General features: G+C 44.8%; 1 protein-coding gene across 1 annotated transcript; it reads left to right on the top strand.

Moving 5' to 3' along the window:
• The first annotated feature begins 636 nt into the window (after positions 1-636).
• Mmd (monocyte to macrophage differentiation associated) lies at positions 637-23,835 on the top strand. The gene is made up of 7 exons (XM_051158283.1): positions 637-897; positions 7,916-7,997; positions 10,688-10,848; positions 14,330-14,404; positions 15,876-15,977; positions 17,499-17,568; positions 23,240-23,835. The coding sequence occupies exons 1-7, from the start codon at positions 872-874 to the stop codon at positions 23,438-23,440; spliced, it is 717 nt and encodes a 238-aa protein (XP_051014240.1). The 5' UTR covers positions 637-871; the 3' UTR covers positions 23,441-23,835.
• Positions 23,836-25,737: the final 1,902 nt, after the last annotated feature.

Below are 25,737 nucleotides of genomic sequence, written 5' to 3' on the forward strand. Positions count from 1 at the left end.
ACTCTGGAGGCAGAGGCAGGTGGATCTCTGTGAGATCGAGGCCAGCCTGGTCTACAAAGCGAATCCAGGACAGCCAAGATAACATAGAGGAATCCTGTCTTGGGAAAAAAAATCCCTCCAGAAGACTCCCCGTTTCTCAGAGATTCCAATCACAGGACAGACGTGTTAATAATCTGTCTTTACAGTAGTGTAAATGGTGAAGAAATAAATGAAAGAAAGGACGAAAACGTTAATAAAGAATGAATAAACGACACGGGGCCAAGATTAGAAGTCAGAGAGGTCCTTGCTTGCGGCCACTTCCGGCACAGCTGCTTTTGAGCTCATGGGCCATCTCCTACACACTATTTCTTCCTCTCAGTTTCAGCTCACAACCACTCGAAGCTTTAATGCAGATCACCGCCCTCGCAGCGCCCCGCCCCTTCCATCTAACCACGCCCCTACACCCGGAGGTCTCGCCCCACCTCCCGGGCTTCGGGGGGAAATGAATGGCAGCGGAGCCACGCGCCGCTCCGGACACTGATTGGTCACTGGGTCCGGTGACGCGCTGGCGGCCCCGGGCGCACGCAGCGGGCTTGGGGCGGGGGCGGAGCCGGGCTCTGGGGCGGGGCGCGGGCACCCGGGGGCGGAGGAGCCGGGGAGGCGGGAGGCGCCCGGGCCGTTTAAGTGGCCTCCCTCCCGCCCCCAGCCGCCTGCTCTGGCCCGGGCCCTGTGCTGACCCCCGGCGTGGCCCACTCCGGCCCTGCCCAGCTGCGCGACTCCCGCCTGGTACGCCGGCGGCCTCGGGAACAGCTCAAGCCCATGAGGCCCGCGCGCCCCACCGCCGGTGCAGAAGAGACGGAGCTCCGGGCCCCCGCGGTGGAGCGGAGGATCAATGCGGTTCAGGAATCGGTTCCAGCGGTGAGAGCGCTGCGGGGAGCGTGCTCAGTCCCTCAGGATCCCAAGTCCTGACCGGGTCCTGCTCCTGGGAAGACCCCCAGCCCTGCAATCCCCTTCCCCTGGGCAGCTCGGGATCTGCACCCCGGGACCCTGCGTCTGCTTTGCCTCCTCCATCCGCTTGCGCACCCAGTTTGGTCCTTGCGATCCCCCTGCAGACAAGGCGGCCGCTAACTCCGAGCGCCTTACCCCATCCTTAGAGCCCCCGAGTCCACTCAGGGCCTCTATCCTTGTACAAACCCCAGCATGAGGTCTCTTGGGGCTGCTGCAGCACCCTGTGGTGATACTTGTCTTACAGCAGGGTGGGGGGTCTGGCCTGAGCGGTTTGGGGGTGTTTTGTCCTGGACTGGCCCTAAAGACAGGGAAACTGAGGCATGCTGCCCTGCGTCTAGCTTTGCCCGATGTGTGGGGACGGGCGGGGGGTGGAGGGTTCTCAGGTTAAGAGCCCAGTGGTGTGCTATTTGGTAGCGGCAAGTTAGCATTCAGGTGGAAAGACTTGTCTATGGTTTTAGGAATTGGGGAGAAAGAGCGAGGGAGGCTGCTCTACATTCGAGAAGTGGTGGGGACCTCTGCCCTTCTCTCCCGGTACCTGCAGGCAAGAAATGGTGAAGGTTGCTGGCCTATTGTTCCCAAAGAAAGCTCAGAGCTTTTCTGTGTCTTTTAAGTGGGTGAAAGTTCAGCCCTCGGATTTCTGGTAACTCTCCATCCCTTTGTCTGAGCCTGGCAGCCATACTCATTCCCAGGCCTTCACCACCAACAGGCTAGCTTCGGTGTGAGCTACCAGGGAAATCCAAAAGCAGAAATGCGTGAAATCTTTCCAGCAGGCTGTTGAGTTTGAAGTCGGTTTTTTGTGATTGTTTGTTTGTTTGTTGTTTTTAATGTAAACCCACAGTTAGCTATCCTTTTCGATATTTCCCCCTCATTCACCCATCAATGCTTATCTCATTCCTCCCAGTCCCAAAGGGTAAAAGAGCCAATACATACACAGGATGAGTGTGGTCTTTGCTGTCAGCGGAGAGGGGATCAGCTTGAAGAATAAGATTGCCTTCTGAATATTTCTGTTACTTGGCGGCACTATTCTTGGAGGGGAGATACACATCCGTGCCAAAGGCAAAAGGGAACCTTGATCTTTCTGGTTTTAGAACCTCATGGATTGAAGAGAGACGTGTGAACCTCATGCCCCATGTGTGTGGGTTGCCTGATTGTGGTTTTCTGCTCTGCGTGTCTGCGGGCTTCCTGCTTTCAGAGAACTGTAGCTATAGTCTGCAAAATTACCCCTTCCCTATTTGACAAAGAGTTTGTTATTTCTTTTCTGTCCCTTTGAATTCTGTAAAAGAAGGAAAAAAAAAAAAAGGTCTGTGTTTGCTTGTTGCACCAACATTCAGACAGCTCTAAAATGGGAGAATAAAAACCACTTCAGCTGATTGAGCAATCTTTTTGATGGACTGCATTTGCTCTCATCTTGTTTTTAGAGCCATTCAACAATTAGAAAACATGGGGATTATCATTCAGAGTATCATAGAATGTAATTTTGAGTGGGAATATAATATTGCACCCCACAAATGTTAGTTATATCTTTCTTGATGATCCCTGGGTCTTCATTGATTTTCATTGACATAATCCCTTCTCTATTAAAATCTAGATTGAAGGCTATTTATAAGCACCAATTTGAGCTTGAAAAATAAGCCTGCGAATACAAAGTAACATTAGAAGAGTCCTGATTTTTATGATTCACACATTAAAATGTTGAAAGTAGTACATCCCACATCTTTTAGTGGCCATTAAACATCTTGCTGTGCAGCCACTATAGTTACATGCAGGTAAATTATACAAGAGGGACACACTGTACCTTTGAACTAACAGGCTCTTTTATCTGAGATGTGTTGGGACTCAGTTGAGGAACGGTTCATTAGACCATGGTTTTTATAGCTCGGCCTAAATAAAAAGAGCACCTTGCAGATCCACTCAGAGTGGAAACTCGGCGGTTACTGTGGCTTTGGATGGTCTTCCAGACTTCTGCCACTTATATGGAGGAAGACAGTAAGGGAACAGTTAAAGCAACATTGAGCAGAGAGGGCTGGGAGGTGGGAGGTGGGACGGGACCTTAGGAACTTAGGGTGTAAAAAAAAATTCCTCTGGGATGCAGCATATTTTCTACCTTGCTTTATCCCTCTATGTCAAATCTCTCAAGACACCTAAGCATGTACCTGCACACGCGCGCACGCACACACACACACACATATTCTCTCTCTCTCTCTCTCTCTCTCCTTTCTCTAACAGCTCTCACAGGTGATAGTAACCACATATTCAATCCCTGCCCAGTCGTGCCAGCTACTGGCTGGGAACTTGCATATTTTTCAACTTACAAGTAATGGAGGAGCAGATAAGTTTAGAGCATAACAAAGTCCTTGCCCACAGTGGTAGAGATAGGAAGGAGCAGACCTTGGAGCTCAGTTTCATATCTCTGCTGCTTCTACCTGCCCTGTTAACTCACCCTTTCTTTCTTTCTCTCTTTCTCTCGGCTGGAAAATGATCGTTCTTCTCCACCCAAGCTGTGGCTACCCTACCGATGAATTGCGTAGAAAGGCATCTTTTTCAAGATCTAAAGCATTTAGAAAGTCTTCCGGGGCTGTCTGCTGTCTAATTGGACCGGTTCCTAGAGTGTCGAACCATAGAGTGAGATGCCATAATATCGTTTGTCTCCCTTTCGTAATTGCCAAGAGTGGCATCATTGACAGTGGCACTGCCTGAACAAAGTCCATGCTCGGCCCATGGTAGCAGAGTGTTGTGCATACCATCAGCATTCCCTGGTGTTGAAGGAGCCCCAAGGATATCCACTATCTTTTTGTTGTTGTTGTTTTTGTTTTTTTTTTTTTTTCCAAGACAGGGTCTCTGTGTTATCCCTGGCTGTCCTGGACTTGCTTTGTAGACCAGGCTGGCTCACAGTGATCTGCCTGCTTCTGCCTCCCAAATGCTGGGATTAAAGGCATGCGCCACCACGCCCGGTGATATCCACTATCTTGGTCTTTTGGTGTTTTCTGTTCATAGGACTCAGCGTTCTTTTGGATCCAAGGCTGCCTGTTGCTCTTCTGTATGGAACCTATACAATCGCCAGTAAAACCACATTGACTATGGCTTATCTCTATAGCTGGGAGAGCTGTATATTTATCCATCCATCCAATAATTATTAATTAAACTTCAGCAAAAGATAAGCATTGCGCTGGACTGGAAATAAAATAGTGAAGACCACCTTCATATGTTTGTATTACAGTGTGGAAGTTTAGGAACCAACTTCTTACTAGTTACGCTAAGAGTGCTTCTTGGGTGGGAAAGCCAGAGTTACACTTCAATCTATGGTGTCTGGAAGATCTATGAGCCGGGGACATGTTAGCTTGAAGGAAGGGAAGTAAGCCGAATGTTCTAGGGAGAAATAAATAGTCAGTGCCCTCAAGCGGATAAGACCTTTGTGGGTCAAAGGATCAGAGAGGAAGTGGTGTTAGCTAGAGGGCAGGTGGCACCTTGAGTGTGGGGAGTGGTTCCGGAGGCTTGTGGGTCAAGGATGCACCAAAGTGTTCCCCTAAGCATTTTGGATGCTAAGAGATAGTTTTAAGTGGAAGTACATGCTACGGTCTGTTTTTAGTAGACAGTTGTGGCTGCCATATGAAGAAGAGTCTCTTTGGGGACCAGTAGCCAGGCCAGTTTTGAGTCTCCAGTTCCACAGGTGGGAGATGTTGCCCGCTGGTCTTGATTTCAGCTGGCACTGTGCAGTTGTGGTGAGCTGAGTTGGAATATCCTTTGAAAGTAATGTTGACAACATTTGGACTTGGGGAGTCGGTGCCTAACTACTGTTTGCTTCATAGTTTTGGAATTCTGCTGTGGGGCAAAGAACACATAAGAGTAACCCCAAAGCCGGAGGCAAAAGAGAAGATTCTTTTAAAAAGCAAAAAAGCCCTGCTTCCCCAATCACCTTGGTAAATGGGATTGCCTCACACTCAGGCCTAAATTGGAGCTCCTTACAGGTGTGTCTATGTAACCCATGGCCCACGTGCGTTTCAGGGTAGCTGTGAATGAGACCTAAAATATTCATAGATTACGGTATTGTGTCACAATGTCAAAAGCCTCTGCACGCTGGCTACTCTGCCCAGGGCACCGAGCAACCATTAGGTTGCTTCTGGTTCAGGAGGGATGACTTCCATAAATGGGCACCCTCTTTCTCCCATCCTTAAACTTCTCCCGTTCTCTTGGGGGATGGAGAGACAAGGCTCGGGGTGTGGGGGTGTATTTTCTGCTATTTCTCTTAGGCCTCAGGAATGGTTCCTTCAGACACTGGAGGAGGAGGCATGACTGCGGCCTGGCAGATGGAGAGGAATTGTGAATGTGCATTTGTATTTTCCAGCGGGACAGCTGTGCTGTCTTTCTCGCTGAGCCCCAGACGGTGTGACATGCTCGCAACATAGTTGCTTTTCCCTTTGTTTATAGTATAAAGCTCATCCATCCACCAGGACCAGGAACGTAGGCCACCAGAGAAGACTGTCCTTCTCCTTAGCTTCCCCTCTCCTCCTCAACTCTTTCTTTTTCCTCTGCGTGTGTATGCACAGGTGTGTGTATGTGTGTTCGTGTGTGTGTGTGTGTGTGTGTTGTACATGCACATGGAAGCCAGAGGCTAACAACAGGCATCTTCTTCAATCATCCCCATATTCCTTGAGACGGACTCTCTCTCTTTTAATCTGGAGCTTAGCAAGTAACCTTGGCTAAGTGACAAGTGATGGGGATTTACTTGTCTCTGTCTCCATAGCATGGGAATTACGGGTGCAAGGCACCCCTCCCCCTCTTTTGAAACATGCATAATGGGGATTAAACTTGTCTGCATGAATGCATAGCATGCACTTTACCCACAAAGCCATCTTCCCTCCCTCTCGCTTTATTTTTAACGGGAATAATTTCTGCTGGGCAGAGACCAGCAGACATGGCCACCCAGCGTCTTAGCTTGCAGGAGAAAATGTGAAAGTCTATATCTTTGCCCCCGCCCCCTGTGGGCCCCCCCCCCCATGCTGGGTAATGGTCTAACTATTTTTAGACTGGGCTTCTTGAGATAGAAGTTGCTATTTTAGTCTGCAGCCTGGTGGTGGGTAGGCAGCTCCTGCCCTACATCCTACATGATGCACTTTTCCATTTCATCCAACCTCAGCCATTCTGGAAGCTCCTTCTCCACCTTTTGAACTTCCTAGTAGGGTGTGATCCACTGGGCTCCAGTTGGTTGTTACCTCTCGGGATGAGGATCCAAGCTCCTTGGATGCTTGGAGCAGTAGGAAAGCATTCTTCCCCCAGGGTGTAATTATTTTTCTTTTTTACTAATAAGAGCTATGTGGCAGCTTTCATCCCATAGGAAATGAGTGATCTAATTTGGGGGAATCTCCAAGGGAGAAGAGACGAGGTTTGGACTTGTACATCTGCATGTGAGGGTAGTGGGTAAATTCCGAAGCTCCTAGGTGGATTATTTGTTCTTCAAGATGGCTAGTGGCTACACTCAGTAAGTTCAGCTAGGCTGTAGCTAAACATCTGGTCCAAGTTAAATGGCTTCACTGTCCCCATGTCCAACCTGCACTGTTTATGGATTTTTTTCAGCAACTGTTGTAGCTGAGGATACCAGCTTCCTCCCAGTTGGTGGTGTGTGCGGGTGGTATTAGTTGCTTTTTTTTTTTTTTTTTTTTTTTTTTAATTTTGTAATGGCTTGGTTATGTATTTCAGCCATTTAGTTGCTGCTTCTGGCAATTTGACTCTGCCTTTGGGTCAGCCTGGTACAGTTTTCCATCATGTGGATGGAGAATGTGATTAGTCAGATCAGATACTTGCAAACAAATACAAACTACCTCCAGACTATCTGGAATTAAAAAAAAAAAATAAAGAAAAATGTTTTTGCTGTTGTTATCTTGGTTTTGTTTTGGATTTTGATTTTTGGGTACTGAGCATGTTGACAGGCAGAGCTCTGGGATGTCAAAGCTGTCAAGGAGTTTACCCATTTGTTTCTCTGTGTCTGCTGCTTTGCTCTTTTATTCAGTGGTGTGTGTGTGTGTGTGTGTGTGTGTGTGTGTGTGTGTGTAGTGTGTGTTCACCTCCACAGAATAGAATAGTCAGACCGATTCAGACCTTGCCAGAGGCGTAGGCATGGGTTAGGTGTAGAAGCCTCTCTCCACCCTCTTGCTAGAATGGAACAACAGCCTTGTGGCATGCGTGCATTTCTCACCCTTCTGCGAATTCTGGGAAGGTTAGCTCCGAGGGAAGCCTGGGCCGTGAGCATCCTTGTGGGTGTGGCAGGCTGCGTGTATGTGCGTCGAATACTACCGATCACCTGTGTACTGTCTGAAGCAAACCCTTTTTTACTCAGGAAGAATGGAAGTGAAAATGTGCCGTCTTGTTTAGGTGGCCTGGAGGTAGCCAGGTATCGAATATGCTGCCTAGTGCCAGAACAGGTAATACAATACAGGGAAACTAGTCCGACAGGCCCTCTAATGTGGGATGCTGGGTGTACAGATCTACACACATAAAGCTTTACACCATCCGAGTGAGAAAGCAGAAGCCTTGCAAATGCAGTGAGTACCTTTTTGTTTAGTGATGGTAACTAAAATTCAGGCCGGGGAGCAGAAATCCTCATTTTCTTTTAAGATTTAAAACTTGGCTATGTACAGCCCCTTTAATTTGGGGGATACAGCTGAGTTTGATACAGTTTCTGTTTGCTTATTGCTTGGCAAGGCGTTTATCTAGTTTATCTATTGAGTAAACTCAAGGGCTGTTTCATCAAATAAACGAGATATTTGCTTTAGACTCAGTGCTGCTGGGCCAAGTTGACACGTCTTTAATGGTTTTGGTGTTCTTGTTGATAACAGCAACTCTTTTCATTTAGAAGAGACTGGGTGACCACTACAGGCTTCCTGCATGGTCAGGTTAGAGAGTTTCTCACATGATGGCTTTTATGTTTCTATAGTTTCATGAACCATCGGGCCCCAGCCAATGGCCGCTACAAACCAACTTGCTACGAACATGCTGCTAATTGCTACACACACGCAGTGAGTACACCTTTCTGTTGCTGTCCTTCCCTCGGGGCTTTGGTGGCATGCATGGCTTCTCTGGCAGCTTCAGCACAAGCTATTGGGTCAACTCATTCTTGTGACCTTACGTACCTGAGTGGCAGTGCTGGCTTATACCACCAGAATCAGAAGGTGTGAGCATGGGGAGTGCTCTGCACACCCTAACCTGTCACCCACACTCTGCTCTCCTGGACTTGTGTGCCTCAATAAATCTTCAAAAGAATAGTAGGTAGTAAGTACCTCAGTGAGAGGAGGGCAAGCTTGCTAATGGATGCTGTAGGATCTTGAATGAAAGTTGCTGTTTTCTCAGGACATAAGCTTACTTGTCAAAGCAAGTCTGTCTCTCTCTCTCTCTCTTTTTTCTTTTTTCTTTTTTCTTTTTCTTTCTTTCTTTTTTTTGGTTTTTTGAGACAGGGTCTCTCTGTGTTATCTTGGCTGTCCTGAACTCACTCTGTAGACCAGGCTGGCCTCGAACTCACAGTTATCCACCTGCCTCTGCTTCCCAAATGCTGGGATTAAAGGCGTGTGCCACCACGCCTGGCCAAAAGTTGCTGTTTCTCAAGACATAAGCTTACTTGTCAAAGGCAAGTTGTTGTTTGTTAAAGTAGGGTGTGTGTGTGTGTCTTGTTTTTATGTTTGGGTTGTTTTGTTTTGTTTTGTTTTACCATATGGCTCTCTGAGACAGGAAGTTTAACTCTTCTAACCCCCACAGTGGCCGTTGCATTTTCTTATATCTCTCTATACTTCCTTCATCTTTGTTTTTTGTCTTTTTTCTCTTTTGAAATTTCATTTGTGAGAACTTGAGAGAGAAGCAGTGAGTGAGCTATTCTGAAAGCAAGAAGTAGGGAAGATGACGAATTTGCTCCTGTAGCGATGGGTATTTAGGATGAAGCTTAAGTTATGGGACAGCAGGGTGGTTTGCATATTCAGATACACAGTGGACCTTCACAAATGACATTTGTGTGGAATGGGCTGGGCGTGGCTACTCCTTATCTCTTCTCAACTTGTCACAAGTATGGAACAGTGCTTAAACTGAAATTTAGTGAAAGCCACCGATAAAGCCTCCATGCTAATGTCTCAGAACAGAATATGTGGTCTTATTAAATAAACACTCATCTGGGAGTATTAGAGCCCCATGAAATTTCTGAAGACAGTAAATATCTACCACCACCTTTCTTCAAAGAGAAGGCATGGTCTGGTGTGGTGACGCACACTTGGAATTTGAAGGCTGGTAAGGATTGTGCCTGCCTGTCTCAAAAAACCACAAACCTATAGAAACAGAGAGGATGCTTTCCCAGGACAAGAGTAAAAAGGACAAGCTGGGCGGTGGTGGCGCATGCCTTTAATCCCAGCACTCCGGGGGTGGGGGGAGTTGGGGGCGTATAGGAGGATGGCAAAGGCAGGTGGATGGCTGTGAGTTCAAGGCCAGCCTGGTCTACAAAGCAAGTCCAGTACAGCCAAGGCTACACAGAGAGACCCTGTCTTGAAAAACAAACAAACAAACAAACAAAAAGAGTAAAAGGGACGGAATCTCTAAGGGCATTTTGTTTTTCCTTAGACAAGTTTTTCTTTATTAAAAAAAAAAATGCTACTACTGTTACTGCTCTTGTCCTGTTCTGGACCACTGAAAACTGGCATGTGATGTTGGAATTTGGGCCCGTGGTGTAAAATATAACACAAAAGGCAGCCATGGTGGGCTGGCTCTGTAATCCCAGCACGTTGGAGGTAGAGGGAGGTGATCCTGGCCTAAGGTCATCCTTAACTACTTAGTGATTGCAAAGGAAGGAAATGGGAGGGAGGGAGGAAGTGGCAACCAGAATTCTAAGATTTCTGCTTTTCTCAAACGTTGGGCTTCAGGGATAAGTTATTCAACATGCGCTATTTAAAATAATGAGAGCCGGGCGTGGTGGTGCACGCCTTTAATCCCAGCACTCGGGAGGCAGAGGCAGGCGGATAGCTGTGAGTTCGAGGCCAGCCTGGTCTACAAAGTGAGTCCAGGATGGCCAAGGCTACACAGAGAAACTCTGTCTCGAAAAACAAAACAAAACAAACAAATAAATAAATAAATAAAATGATGAGAGCCCCAAGCCCCTTTATTCTACTGGCTCTCCCAAACAGGTAAAACGAACAAGTGCAAAGTAAAAGCCTGGACATACTAATTCCACAGTTGGGTTTGGGTGTGTGTGGTGCTTTATACAATTTAATATGGACCTATTCACCCATGTATGCTTTACTTAAATAGTGGGATTGCAGGCAGGGTGGAATGCTTGGAAGTCAGGGCCTCTCTGGGAATTCTGGAACATGCTTCATGTTTGGATATTTTAAGTGCCAGCTCTATATCAGATTAGAGAGGACAATGAAATACAATCTTGTTTAACGAAATTAGGATAAAGAACAGCTCTTTTGCAACAGCTGGCCAGTGCTGTGTTTCTGCTTGTTTGTGCACCCATTGGTTGGCCCAGTTCCCTGGACCAGGAACACCTGCCTCCAGCGCGGTGGCTAAATTCACCTGCCTCTAATTTTGGTTGTCCAAGGAAGACAGATGCTTTGCTTAAAACTCACTTTGTCGGAATGGGCAAACATCTGTTTTGTTTTGTTTTCATTGTTTTTGTTGTTTGTTTTTTTAAGGAAGAGTCTCCATCCCACATTTCTCTCTCGCTTCCTCCCAGTTCCTCATTGTTCCGGCCATCGTGGGCAGTGCCCTCCTCCATCGGCTGTCTGATGACTGTTGGGAAAAGATAACAGCATGGATTTATGGGATGGGCCTTTGTGCCCTTTTCATCGTCTCCACGGTGTTTCACATAGTATCCTGGAAAAAGAGCCACTTAAGGTACAGAGGGCGGGGCACCTCCTCTGCAGATCAGCATAGTTGGCAAAGCCGTCCCCAAGTCCCAGGCTGCTGCTGTTTAGTCAATAGGGTGGAAAGCAGGACCTTTTCCTACCTTGTCGGCCTTGGGATGTCCCTTAATTCATACTCTTTGGGTTGGATAGAGTTTTGAAGACCCTCCCACTGCCTTGTATGCATCTGAGAAAGCAGTATCCTAGCTGGGTTTCCAGCTAGGACATGTTGAGAGGTAGTTTCCAGTTCTCTGATGCATACCACGGGATGCTACAAGAGAGCCCTGGCTGTGGCCCAGCAGGGAAGGACATTGAACTTTGCACCCCAGTCCTCCTGTGTTTAACCTTGCACCTCATAGAAGGAGCCCCAGATTCTTCATTATGAAAGTGAGGAATTATTGTGCTGCCTCATAAGGAGATTGTAATGCAACACCGTGAATAAGATGACAAATATGAAAATAATTTGAAAAGCATGGAGTGCAGGACAAGGTGGCCAGGAAGTGCATCACAGTGATGATTAACTGTGAGATATTTTCCAGACAAGACCACGATCCTTGGCCTAGCAATAAGAATGGAAAAGTGCTTATACTGGTCAGAATTAGACTGGAGGAAAGAGCATTGTTTATGTGAAAGTGGGTGCTTACCAAATAAAGTCTTAACTAATTGGGTAGACTAAACCCAAAAGAAGAAAACAATTCTAAAACAAACGAAAAAGAGGAAAAAAAAAAACCTGAAAAACAAAAACAAAAAACAAACCGGAGGACTTGGAGCAGGTGACGGCTGTTAGAGGGACATGCACTAAACTGGAGCTGGACCCTAGCATGGAGGGAGTGGAAGTGGGAAGATCAGAAGTTCGGGGCCAGCTTGAGCTGCATAGATAGTGTGCTTACAAACAGAAATGTAAGAAAAGACCTTTTAGTTTCATAAATTGCCCAAAAAAAAAAAAAAAAAAAAAAAAAAGTCTCCCAGACATGACGGCACTCACACTTGTAATCCCAGGACTTGGGAGGCTGAGACACGCACGCATTTGCGGCCACCTTGGATTCACATAGTGAGTTCCCATGAGCTGCGGAGTGAGACTCTGTCTCAGCAAAACAAACACACAAAGCAGAAAAAAACAAACACAAATACAAACCATGACTAGTGAGGAGACAGGCTTAGGGAGAGGGTGCTGTGCCCCGTGTTGGCCCTTTCTTCGCCACTGCCTGAAGCTTGCACTCTGCCACCCTCTCCTATAAGAGGAAAGGTCCCCCAGGATTGAAATAAAAACCGCAAGGGCACTCTGAGACACGCTCACGGCAAAGTCACAAAAGTCCCAAGACCCAGAGGCTCATCTGGAAGGCAGGCACTTCATTATCTTCTTGGCACAGCCCGCCTCCTGTGGTTGCCTCAGCACACTTGGCTCTGGTGTCTACATTTCTGAATCAATAAAGAGTTGTGGATGCCTACCTCAGTGTCGGGGCCTCCCTGGCAGATGCTGGCGAGGACGGTATGAGAGAAACAAGACACCGTCGAACCTTGAAAGAACATTGCTAGAGGCACAAGACGTGTAGATTTTTTTTTTTTCTCCTCAGCCTTCAGTCATACCATTTTTTAAAAAATGGCCAACGAAGCCAGAATTGGGAGAGAGAGAAGGGAAGTCCCAGTTTTTGAACATGTGCTGGGTGGTGACCGAGAGCATAGGTAACCGTGCCACATTTGATGTTCTGTGTGCTCAGACTGGTCCCCTTCCTGTGAGATAGTGCAACTCTGAGAGGTGGCTTGTGGAGCTTTTCTGTTTTGTGGGAAAGTGGTGTTGGGGATTGACTCTGGGATTTCATGTATGCTACGCATGCGTTCTCCGTTTGGGCTGTTTTGAGAACAAGTTTCACTTAGACTAGTCTTGAACTCACGCATCCATGTCAGTCTGCTTGGCCAATGCGAGGCAACGTTGCCCAGGCCCCACAAAATGGTAGCCTCTGCACCGTGGAAACCAAAAACAGATTCAAAACAATGTTTTGGAGCTGGGCAGATGGCAGGTCTCAGCACTGTGAGATGTGAAGGCAAGGTAATCAGGAGTTCAAGACCAGCCTCTAGACCAGGCTGGGCTGTGTGAGACCTTGTCTCAAAACAAAACAATGAAGACTATCCTCTGTGTTTATATGTTTGTTTATTTAATCATATTTTAAAAGATTATCTATATGTATGTACACCTGTGTGAATGTGTGTGTGTGTGTGTGTGTGTGTGTGTGTGTGTGTGCGCGTGCATGCGCGCTCGTGCACATGCGCCGGAAGAGGCCATCAGATTCTCTGAAGCTGGCGTTACGGGTGGGTGTGAGCTGGCTGACATGGGTGCTGGGAACTGAACACAGGCTTTTTTGGAAGAGCAGATCCCATGGAAGAGTAGTAAGCACTTTCAACTGCTGAACCATCTCTGCAGCCCCCTGAATTTATAATGTTAAAATACATCAGTAAAATACAGGGTCTTTCGGATGCACTTTGTGAAGCAGCTCAGTGAGTGGGTCAGGTCTTTGTACATAAGCTTCCTTGACTTTGATTTTGGATCAATTTAAAAATTCAGTGGTCGTCCTGGCAACAGCAGATACTCCATATTTATGTTTGTTCCTGCTGGCCCTAAATTACTAATCTTCCCTTATTACTACCTAACTGTCTACCCTGGCACGTTTAAAGTGAACTTGTTGAAGGATGTGTGCAAAGCCAAGAAAGTGAGCTCTGCAAAACCGTCAGACCTCAAAACGGGCGTGAGAGCTGGTAGAACGCTGTTTCTCACGCTGTGGGTTGCAGTCCCTTTGGGGGTCGAATGACCCTTTCATAGGGGTTGCGTACCAAACATTTACATTAGGATTCACAGCAGTAGCAAAATTACCGTTAACGCCGGAGCGATGAAAATAATGCTGTGGTGGGGCTCAGCGCAACATGAGGGAACTGTATTGCAGGGTCGCAACGTCAGGAAGGCTGAGAACCGTTGTAGGAGAAGGAAGGGAGGGAGGTGGGGGCTAGTAAGAGATGGTAGAGTAATTAGGATGACAGGATGTGTCATTTATGTATATGGAATTGTCAAAAAAAAAAAAAAAACACATTTAAAGAAAGGAACGGATTTTCAGGATGTGTTAACTGGGCATCAGGACTGAGCCCTATACTCTAATGGAAACCAGGCAGTGGTCTGCCCTCACAGCATTTCATCTTCCAAAAGATAAGGAAAACATCAGGGGGGAAAAAAAAAAAGACCCATAGCACCTGACTACTGTGGGGCTCCCTCACCTCATGTCTGTTATATACACAACCTAAAAATATAAAGCTCTTACCGTGGCTTCCTGTCATCAAAGAGAAGAGCAAGTTATGAATGCCATGAGGAAATGAAACAAGCATGGGGATTGTAGCCTTGTAGAGTGATGACGTGTACTTCCTGTCTGAAGGTTTTGACGCGTTTGCCTGCCTTTTTGACTCCCCCTCCTCCCCCCTCCCCCCAACAGGACAGTGGAGCATTGTTTCCACATGTGTGATCGGATGGTCATCTATTTCTTCATTGCTGCTTCCTACGCTCCGTGGTGAGACAGAATCCTTGTACTCAGGAAAAAAACCCATCTCTCCTCCTCTTCTCCATCCTGCCCTACGCCCTCCTGCATGTACTCAGCAACCCGCCCCCCCCCCAACACGCAATGCATATATATTCGCACCCCTGCCCCCTCACCACTTGGAAGGCCTATCTGGCATGGACTTATATTGGATGAGGCGCTGTGGACTTGGGTGTGGCTCGCAGGGGCCCTTTCCTCTTCATCTTCTTTCCATATACCTCCGCTGCTTTTCAGGATATTTGACAATTGAATTTAGCAAATGGAAATGCTGTAAATACATATGAGGAGAAACAGGCTTTTTTGTTGTTGTTGAAATATATACTGTCTCTTTCTGCCCGTACAGTAGCCAGTAGCTACTGTCTATGCGCACACTTCTCATCTCTTGTGCTAAGTAACTAACCAACCTAGTTAACTACTTAAACTGTCTAGTTCCCTTATCTTACTGCCTTTCTAGCACAGATCAAATTGCAGCCTCATGTTGTTTTAAAAGCTGAAATTAGACGTTAGTTTTTCCTCTCTTAAGACCTGGACCAATTTTAAACACTGAGAACTTCCTATTGAGCCATCCACTGCTGTCTTCGATAGAAACAGCAGGCCTCTAGAGCCCCGCTCATGCAGGCTCAGTCACTCAAAAGAAATGTAATTATCTGTTTGAATAAAAAGAAGCACGAGGCCTCTCCAGCACCTCTCACTAAATTATAGGTCTGATTCACGTACAAACAAGCATGCTTAAAAGCTTTTGTGAAGCAATTTAAAGTAAGTAAATACATTTTTTTAAAAAAATTCAATGTGAACTCAAGAATCACAGGTAGAGTAGGTAGTTTGTTCCCAGGTAGCTTTAGATATGTCCTTGGTTAAATTTCCATTTTAGAATATTAATTTTATAGCCAAACCAGGCTTTTTTTTTTTTTTCATACTCATTTCGAACACACCAGGGCGCATGACGCTGTGGTGTGTTGAACTGGCACAGGACATGTCCCACAATGCATGTTGTAGGAGTTCGCCTCATCTTCTGTCTGGCAGAGAGATTGCTAAAGGAGATGTGAATATTAGGTGTCTGCTGTGGGTATGCGATCCTGGTTCAAGATTTTATTCCTGGTTCTCGATAAGCTTTGTTAGCATCCCAACTTTGTGATCAGAAGAAAAAAAAGAAATGACCAGTAGCCTTTACTTCAGTGTGCCCTGCTAGGCAAAGTCAGATCTGACGGGCATACTGGCATGCCTGGTTTAAGCTGGCGCTATTTTTTAAATCGTGTTTAATTCTTAACAATACTAACAGTCTTTTCTTTGGATGCTTAATTTCACCCAGGCTTCCCAAATGCCCCCCTGCTGTGTTGAAGGCTGTATCTTTCTGTTATCTTACTGTTTTCTGTTTGCTGTCACTAGGATAGCATGGGCTCTGAATTCCTGTCATTTACGCCTCTATTGTCATTTCCATTTGTAGGTTAAATCTCCGCGAACTTGGACCCCTGGCATCTCATATGCGTTGGTTTATCTGGCTCATGGCAGCTGGAGGAACCATTTATGTATTTCTCTACCATGAAAAGTAAGAAAAAAAAATCACTTCCATTTGATAGTTTTGACAGTTAACTGCCTAAATTATTCCTGTGTTACAGTGCAGTTTTCTTGATGCTTGTACTTCACAATAGTAGAAATACATAAAAGGAAAATATATTGCTTTTTAGAAAATCTTTAATGCCATTTGTTGCTGGGCAGGCTGGGGTGTGAAGGCATAAATGGCACATTTGTGTCATAAGGTTGAAGGACAATGTGACCAGTCGTTTTAGAGCCATGGGGACCTCATTTCTCCCTCCTCTGAACGCAAGCTAGCCCCATCTGTTTCACAGACATCTTACAAGGAAAATACCAAGCTTCCAGTTTCCATGGAGATGGAGGATAACTGATGTTAAATTTCACAGCACAGTACTTACCTAGCTAGAAATCTGGAGAGGGTTTGAGAAAAACGCTGGACACAGCAATTCCCCTTTACTCGTAGCTGGAGTCAAATGTGCAAACGTAGGGGCCTGGAGAGATGATGGCTCAGTGGTTAAGAGCACTGGCAGGCTGCTCCTTCAGAGGACCCAGCACCCTCACACATATGCAGCCAAAACACCAATGTACATAAAGTAAAAATAAATAAAAAATTTAAAGTGTAAGCAATATAAACAAAGGCATATTAAAGTATACCATTTGGATCTAAAAGAGACCTGGAGGACGTTGTCTTCAGCTGTGTGCGTAGAAACTAGAAATGTAAGAGCCAGAGGAAAAGGAGCTTTGCTGTGAGATTGTCTCCCGGGAATGTCGAAAACTACACCCATGAAGTTTACTAACATAGCTGCCTGCACCAGATCTGAACAAAGAGAACAACAGTAGACATATTGTCGCTGAGCTTGTTACGGGCACTCGACTCCAAATTCCCTTCGAATGTAATGAGTGCTAAGTGCATTATGTAATGCGCGTCAGGCCAAGGGAATTTCCATTTCTTGGGTCCAAGTTCCTGGATCAGCATAGCAAGTAAAGACGGGCCTTCTGGTAAACCAAGGTCTGCAGCCCATTCTTCCTCCTCTAGGGCCCGAGCTCTCAGATATCCTGCAGCCTAGTGGGATGAGACTAGAAATACACATGCAAAATGAAGAGACAAACAGAAAACCCAACCTGTGCTCTGGCTGCTACCCACTCTGAAGAAGCCGTGTTTCCACCTGTCCTAACCGTGCCAAGGTCCTTTTAGCACTGGATGGAACTGGTGACGGGCCAGCCCGAGAAGATGGGAAAGGAAAAAACAGTGTACTGAGCTAGACTGTAACTAACTTCAATGGCAGAACTGTTCTAGGCAGCCTGTGTCAATTCCTGCCTCTTTTCATCCTTAAAGAAAACCTCATTGTTGACTCAGTTTGCTATGTTGGGGGTGGGGGTGGGGGGGCTCGGTGCTCTCCTACTGGGAAATGCATTTCCAGTTTAAAAGCTTGTGTATCTCTTTCAAAATAGAGAAGCAGGCAGCTGACATGTGATGAACTAAGCCTTCCCGGAGTGTGTGTGTGTGTGTCTAACTCCATTTGTGTTCCTGCAGGTATAAAGTGGTTGAACTTTTCTTCTATCTCACAATGGGATTTTCTCCAGCCTTGGTGGTGACATCAATGGTGAGACATGCCTTTATAATTTTAGTTACTTCCTTCTAAATCTCTGATACTCGGCTGTAGTGATAGATACGCAGTTTTCCCTTTTGGAGCTATGATATAGCCACAAAGTACAGACTTGAGAGTGAAACATGCGTGGATCATGCGACATGCCCCTGAGCTGCACAAGCTACCATCCAAGGCTTAGTGAAGCTGTGCATGTTAGGTTTCTTCTGTGTATGTGTGTTTGGATGATGATGGGTCTGGTTTCATTTTTTTCCCCACTATCGTATCATGGTTCAAGACTCTAGTCCAACTATTTGACTTTATAGACATGGCTGTTTCAGGTTAAATAGTGTACCTATTTAAGCCTGGATTCCTAGAAGAGGCTGGAGATTTGTTAAGGTGAAGAAAACCTGAATTACTGACATAAAATCTTAAAAACTAGAAGGATCTTCAAAGGTTGTGGTGTCCCACCACTGTGGTCCCTACCCAGCTGAGGAAGGAAAAGTGCAAGTTTGAGGTCAGAAAACACTTATCTCCAAAGTAAAACAAGCAAACAAACAAACAAAATAGCATTTGCTTCAGCATCCTAGTGGATAGTTTTTAGTTAATTTTTTACACTTGCTTTTAAGTAATATTATCTCTCTAAGAAAGCAAAGTGGCTTTTGTTTGTTTGTTTATGTTTGTTATTTTACTTTTAACTTTGCTTGAAAATAACTTGAGAACTTTAGTATAAAAGTGTTACATTGTCTTTAATGGACTCGTGTATGTGGTGTGTTTTTAAGTTCTCTTTGGAGTTGAATTACCATGTAGAAATCTAGGTACATCTGCCACTTTGTGTCACAATTGTACATTATGATCTCATCTAGTTCTGCTGGCTCCTGGTTTATGTCCTCTGGCTCCTTGTGGTCAGCACTGGCCATTAGCCACTGTACTAATTAAAGAAGTCCAGTGTATTTAGTTTGAACTCTTTTTTTTTTTTCTCTCAGTTACCCAGTTATTGCTGAGTTTCTACATACAACATGGGGGATGCAATTCTACTCCCCAGTGCCCCCATGCTCCTCAGAAAAATACCCTCGGAACTGAAACCTGGCCCCAAGTTTTCAGAAAATAGGACTTGTGAGAATATCAAAAATTACAGTTCCTTGAGATACGAACTTGATGATGGTTTTAATAATTACCTGGCACCATCACATAGATAAATACCTGTATCAATGTATATGTGCGTGTATACTTAGATGTGTGGTTCAGATGGCAAAGGCGCCAGAGAAAGATGAGAGGAAGAAGGCACAGGATTGAAGTGAGAAAAATGGGCCACGGCTATTACATCGTTAGAGGGCAATTCAGGACAGCCAGAACCATAATAGCAAAGTCTGTATGGATTGGTTACTAATTATTAGAGCAGGATTTCAAGCCAATCCCCTTTGGGTGTCATAAAAGCAGGTTTATCCAGTATTTTTACTAGCCCAAATCTTTTATCAGCCTTTTCATAGGTGCTATAATAGCCGGTGACTAATGTTTATGAAAATGAAGCAGGGTAATTCACCCACTGATGTCATAGAACTAGGGTCCAACAATAGGAGACCGTAATAAAATTTTATAATGTCCTAGAAAAGGGGGACGGGGAGAGCGAGCTCAGGTTGCTATGGGAACGTGAGATTGAAGTACTAAAGTAGGAGGTAAGCCGATTCAGAAAGGCAAGTAGGAACCAGGAAGTGGTCGGAAGGAGGCAAGTTAGGTTAGGAAAGGAGGGTGCAGCACGCCTCAGGGAGCACGCCACCGCCTTTGGAGAACTGATAATAATCTGGGGCTTTAGGCAGAGTCCGGATCAAAAGGGTTATGCAAGAGTGAACACAGCCCTGGATCTCAGACCTAACCCTTCTGCCACAAAGAACTAGATGATGAATTAAAGCAACTGGGGTTTTAGCATCAAGCACGGGCAGTGAGGAAAAGTGATGGCTGGAAGGAAGAGAAACCAAAACTGAGGGATGTGGGGAGAAGATATGTTTGTGTGGTGTTAAAGCAGGCATTGACCTCACCAAGAAGACTGGAGAACTCAGGGAGGGTGGAGTGGAACTCGTGATCGTCCTTAATGCAGAATCCGGGGCAGGTTAGCATCCCAGACAGGTTCTTGAGCTGACAGAAGGATGTAAAGGATGGAAGTGTAGCCAGGTTCTGCCCAATGGTCTGAACAAGTTCTGAAGAAGATTGGAGTCCACAGATCACTGTGCCGGGTCTGGGGCCTTCAGCTGTCTGAGGTCAACACACCAAGACCACTGGCCGCTGGCACTGTGCCAGGAGTACGCCCAGGAAGAAATGAGTCTATAGGCCATCCCTGTTAATAAATAGTTCGTCTAGGAAGCAGTGGCATTTATGTAGGAACACAACTTAGTGGAAGAAGGAAAATGTATTTGAGAAAAAGGTTTAGGATATCTGAATATCAATTTCACATTATGCACAAACTTCAAGTATAGGCTCAGCTATGGAGCAAGAAGCTTAAGGTTTCTTGGAAATGCCGGCAAACCGGGAACGTCTCGTCATCGCAACTTTAGAACTTTAGGCACAGAATCTGTGAGCGACGGAAACAATGACCTTAAGAGAAGAAAAAGTATATATAGGGGGAGGTAATCCCCCTCAGGAACAGTCATAGGGGAGGAGAATAATGGGAAAAATGTGGGGGGGGGGGATGGGAAGATACAAGGGATGGGATAAACATTGAGATGTAACAAGAATAAATTAATAATAATTAAAAAAAAGAATAGAAAAAAAAAATAAAAAAATAAAATAAATAAATAAATAAAGTATCAGGCAAAAAAAAAAAAAAAAAAAAAAAGAGAAGAAAAAGCAAGCTAGGGAGTTTTTCCGCACTTAAAGCTCTTGCCGGAAGTACTGGCTGGGTCTGGATGAAGGGCAGGACTTTGGAAGCAGCCACCTATTAAATGTATGCTCAGTCATGGTCTCTAAATCAATCCTAAAGTCCTTTAATGATGAGTGCAAAGTGTTTGTTTGTTTTGGTCTTTTTTTTTTTTTTTTTTTTTTGAGACAGGGTTTCTCTGTGTAGCCTTGGCTGTCCTGCACTCACTTTGTAGACCAGGCTGGCCTCGAACTCACAGCGATCCACCTGCCTCTGCCTCCCAAGTGCAGAGATTAAAGACATGTGCCATTATGCCCCGTGGGTGCAAAGTTTTAACAGAAACTTGCAAAGAAAAATACAAAAGAATCTGTATCCCTTGAAAACACATGCATATAATTAATAGTCAAGAAAGCATAAACGTAAAGCCCCAGTGAGCTGCCACCACATACTCCAGAGGACACTTATGATTAATGAAGTGAAATTCTGGGCCCCCGCCAACGTGTAAGGCATAAAATGATAGGGCCTGATTCCAAAAATTTAGTTTTTAAGATTTTTAGTTTTTAATAAAATTAAGCATACATCTCTCCTGTGACTCAGTGGGTTACTTAGGAGAAAGGAAAACATAATCTGCAATAAGATTCATGAAGTTAAGATGAGCCTCATGCATAGCAGTCCCCAAAATGGCAAGAATTAATGTTATGTTAATTGAAAAATGTGCACTTGGATTCATGTGACTCCCAGAAAATAAGCAATATAATTCCATGTGTCTGAAGTTGTAGAGCGGGTAGACTTTGTGTGTGGTGGTAAAGAACAGTGCTTGCCTCGGTGGCTGGAGGGGTCCAAGATTGATCGGCAAAGGGGTGCCAAAGAGCTGGATAGAATCATTAGGGTTATGTGGATATAATTAATGTAACCAAACTCAATCTGTTCCACCCCATTCATTCTGATCTGTATGCTTCCCCAAATCAGTCATACAAACCCCAGTTTTGAAAACACCCATTTCCCCAGTCCCGAATGAAAAAGTTTAGAAGTCAGACCACTTTGATTCACAACCCAGTTCTGACAGCAGCAAACTATGTGGCCTTAAGAAAAGTACTTACCCTTCCTATTTCTTGTCAGTCTGTGCTATTGATGGTTAGTAGTATCCAATGTGGGCTTGTGAAGATTAAAGGGAATAAATACACATGCGTGCTTCACAGTGTGTCTATCAGGCGGTAACCTGAAACCTCATAGTCACAAAGAAAACACTTTGCTTGTTTTAGAATTGTCTGTTCTTGTCTTTGAAACTCTTGACGAGGCAGATGTGTTTTTTTAAGGAGCTGTCTCTTAACAGAATGTGTTTTAAACACTGATTGGCGTGCTTGTTTTGATGCTGTGCCTGTTTGGACAGAGAGGGCTGGAGTCCGTCAAGACCAAGCCAAAAAACAGATGAGTGGGGCAGTGGCCAGCCTCTTGACTCTGTGGTTACCTCTCTTAACTTCCTCCCAAAGCCTCTTTCCCACCAAATAAGGAGGTGGTATTACGCGGGTGACACCACCACTTGCGGTTCCTGCTCTCCCTGAGAATCTATGGTGGCTTTTGTCCTAATGCACGGTGGTCCTATTGCACATACAAGAATGCTGTCTGATGGGTGTTTGTAGCCCAGTCACCTGTATGAAGCAATACGTGTGTGTGATAAATTGGCTTGGGGTTTTTGGGTTAAGTTTTTTGTTGTTGTTTGTTTGTTCAGTTTAATTAAACTCTAGCTGAAGTCTCTTCTTACAAAGAATAAAGAAAATCTGGAATCGGTTATTTTGAATTACCTCCTTCCTAATCTTTCAATCCTACAAAATCCCGAGTTTCATGGGGATGTTGAAAATAGGGCTAACCATCACACCTGGCCCCACGTCCTACCACCTGGCCCTTAGCTCCTCTAGGCTGCTATTGCTTCTGCCTAAGCCTGCGGGCTCCTTGCTAGCAGGTGGCTGAGCTGGAATTTCCTCTTGCTTTTGCCTGACTTGGCCTCTGGCACCTTGTAACCACGTGGGCTTGCCCCAAGGCCACTGGCATTAGCATCCAGCTGTCTTTCTTTGGGCACCCACATTCCTGTTCCCTTCCGAAGGCTGGCTCCCCTCTGGCTTGGCTTTCTACTCCCTCTGCAGGGCCTCCGGCAGCGGCAGCGGCAGCGGAACCTCCTTTTTCTCTCGTTCATTCAAATCACTTTACAGTTTTCTCTTGTAGGTGGACCTGGGTCTTTGTATCGCTTCAAGGCAGCCTTAAAAATCCTTGCTTTTGACCTAAAACACACAGGACTTAGCTTTAGCACCAGAAGCACAGGGCAAATTAGGAAATTCCCTCAGGTTGAACGCTGTGTCCCCATGTCAGCAGTAAGGATGCCCTAAATTCGTACATGCTGCAAAGATAAAAAAAAAAAAAAAAAAACCAAAAAAAAACCAAAAAAACCAAAAACAATCGATGTAGACGGTACGAGAGATGTCAAAGGCATGTGACAAGCCTGTCTGAGATGTAAATTATAAAGTAGTCTCCTGGGCCTGCTGCTTATGGAAGGAAGCTTCTAGAAAATAATGTGGGAAGTGAGTATCATTTGTGCAGCCTTCGGAGGCACTTCATGTGGAGGCTGTAGTGTGTCCAACAGCCGAATCATGCCTGCAGATCTAAATTCAAGCCGGAGAGGCATCTTACAGCTGCCTTATGTTTACAGATTAGGGTGTTGTCTACACCGTACTTTTTATTGTGCAGAGAACCGGGAATGTTTGGGAGAAGGATGGTAACTCTTACCTTGTCACATTGGAGTAACATCAACCTTTTTTTTTTTTAAACTTTTCCCTCTGTTGACAGAACAACACAGATGGACTCCAAGAGCTTGCCTGTGGGGGTGTGATATACTGCTTGGGAGTTGTGTTCTTCAAGAGCGATGGCATCATACCGTTCGCCCATGCCATCTGGCACCTATTTGTGGCCACAGCAGCTGCAGTGCACTACTATGCCATTTGGAAGTATCTTTACCGAAGTCCCAGGGACTTTATTCGACATCTATGACCAGTCTCGGCTAGGTCTTCAAATCAGTATTATCTCAATTGAGGCACTTGAGTGGGGTAAGAGCTGAACGTTGTACACGGAAGAAGATTGAGCAACTTGCACTGACTTCGTTTAGTTTTTGTTTTTGTTTTTTTAATATAATTACTGTGAAAGTATATAAAAAAAAAAAAAGCTGTGCCCTGGATTTTTTTCCTCTTCACAGCCAACAAATGAGGTAGTGGATTAACGCTTCATTCCATTCCACTGTCATGAAGGACTCTGGATAGACTTGGCCAACTGATGTTTACAAACCACAATTTTGTATTTTCATTTTACAGACTTTAACGAGATGATTTTTTTCTAAATTACTAGGTCAGGTTGTCAAAGTCAGTGCAATAACACAGCTTCCTTTTTAAGACAAACAAAGGCCGTTTCTATCACTTTTCCCGCTCACTGTGTAAAGAATCATGGAAACTTAACACTACTTTTTTACCATGTTTCATCTTGACATAACATGGTTATTTTTTTAAAAACGAGGCTTAAGTTTTTTTGTAAATTTTTTAAAGAAACGCTCCCATTGAAGCGCACATCATGGGTCCTTATTCATGTGAAGCTTTGCAGCAAATGTTCAACATTCCACAAACAAGCATTATACCTCCTCTGACAGTTTTATTAAGTGTGGAGAATTTGCCAACTAAAAAACAACAACAACAACCACAAACAACAAGAAAAACCCCACCAAACGGCAATTTTCCAAACTTTTTCTGCCAGTCTTTGACCCTGAATTCAGTGCTTCTCTGGGCTGATCCACTTGACCTGGTGTGGTCCACCAGTGATGGGGAAAAGTCTTTTGATATCAGCAACTTTTTCAGAAGACATAACTTTACTCTACGCCTTTGCCACGTTTTCTCCAGGGTCTCTCTCTCGCCACAGTGGAGGATCCTGCGCGTATTACGATAGTATTGTTGAGTTGGCGATCTGCCAGACACCTCTCATGAGCCTTCTGAATTGTGGTGAATTGTTGTACTGCCACGTTGGTGCCCAACGGTTCGGTCGTTGTAGTTAAGTCACTTAACTTTACCGTATCAGTTTGATACTCATTTTGAATTGTGGGACTAGATGCATAAATTCACATTTCTGCCTTTTCCTCCACATTTTTCAATATGCTGTTTTTTTTTTTTTTCCATACCATATATAAAACATTGATTGACAGGTAGAAACTCGAGTCAGTAATCCTTGGGTTTTATGCTGACTTAGCAGAGTGGTATTTATGTATTATTTCTAGCTTTCTCTCAATGTCTTATATTAAGATTGACGTATTAGTTGTTTTGTTGGTTAATTTTTCTTGGTGTTTAAGAGAAATGAAGTCACCTTGCCTTTAGATCAGATGCTAATATATCCTGTTTGTGTAGAGATAGGTTTGCTCAAGGGAACCGTCAGATTGGAGATATGCTTTATTAATTGAAATGCTGTACAGTTGTAAGTTTAAAAGAAAATTTATTTTGTATGTATGTTTGGTAATTTGTAGAGAAGCAACAGAAGAACTGATACGTGCTGGTGATTTCTTCAGTAGGCAAGGACACCCAAGGATAACACCAGCCAGGCCACTCTGTATGCATGATTCTGAACATGTAGGTGCCTGTTGCTTTACTGTGTGTGGATATCTCACTTTAAATATATTAACTTTTTGTGGATTCATTTAAAGTTTGCTCATTGGCAACACTGTCAAAACCACTAAAATGTATGTAAAACCTTGTGCTGTAGATTAGAATAAAGTTGTTACTTGGGTTGATTCCATTGTCTGGACCATATGGCTGAAAGCAGTGCCGGGTATTTAAGAGCCTGAGCGTATCACACATTTGTAGTTTGTGTAGTAGTCTTACCAAAAACCAAAATGGAGAGGAAAACACAGTGCCCTTTCATCTCTAACTTTCTAATGGACCTGCTAAATACTGGCTTGCAAGAGCCGACTCAAGCTCCATTCAGCATGTTATCAGTTTGCCTGGTTGCCAGGTGCGCTGATGTTCACCTGTAGTCTCAGCAATTAGGAAGCTGAGCCTACGTAATAGGTTTGAGGTCAGTCTTAGCTACTAGCTGCATAGTGAGAGATCCTATTAGATAGAATAATAGTTGGATGGATAGGTAGATGGATGGTACTTAGATGATGGATGATCGAATAGGATTGTGTGTGTGTGTGTGTGTGCGCGCGCGCGTGCGCGCTTTTGCTGTCACTTTTAAAAGGCCAAGCCTCACTGCTTGAAGAGATCACTCCACGTCCCCCTGCAGCTCTTCAGTAGATAAAATGTCCATGCTGTGGT

Source organism: Acomys russatus, chromosome 16 (genome assembly GCF_903995435.1).
Source record: "Acomys russatus chromosome 16, mAcoRus1.1, whole genome shotgun sequence".
In the NCBI taxonomy this organism is placed as follows: domain Eukaryota; kingdom Metazoa; phylum Chordata; class Mammalia; order Rodentia; family Muridae; genus Acomys; species Acomys russatus.

Coding starts and splice junctions, on each gene's coding strand:
- Mmd (XM_051158283.1), top strand. CDS start 872: ATGCGGTTCAGGAATCGGTTCCAGCG. Junction 10,849..14,329: donor TGGAAAAAGAGCCACTTAAG/GTACAGAGGGCG, acceptor TCCCCCCAACAG/GACAGTGGAGCATTGTTTCC. Junction 15,978..17,498: donor GTATTTCTCTACCATGAAAA/GTAAGAAAAAAA, acceptor GTGTTCCTGCAG/GTATAAAGTGGTTGAACTTT.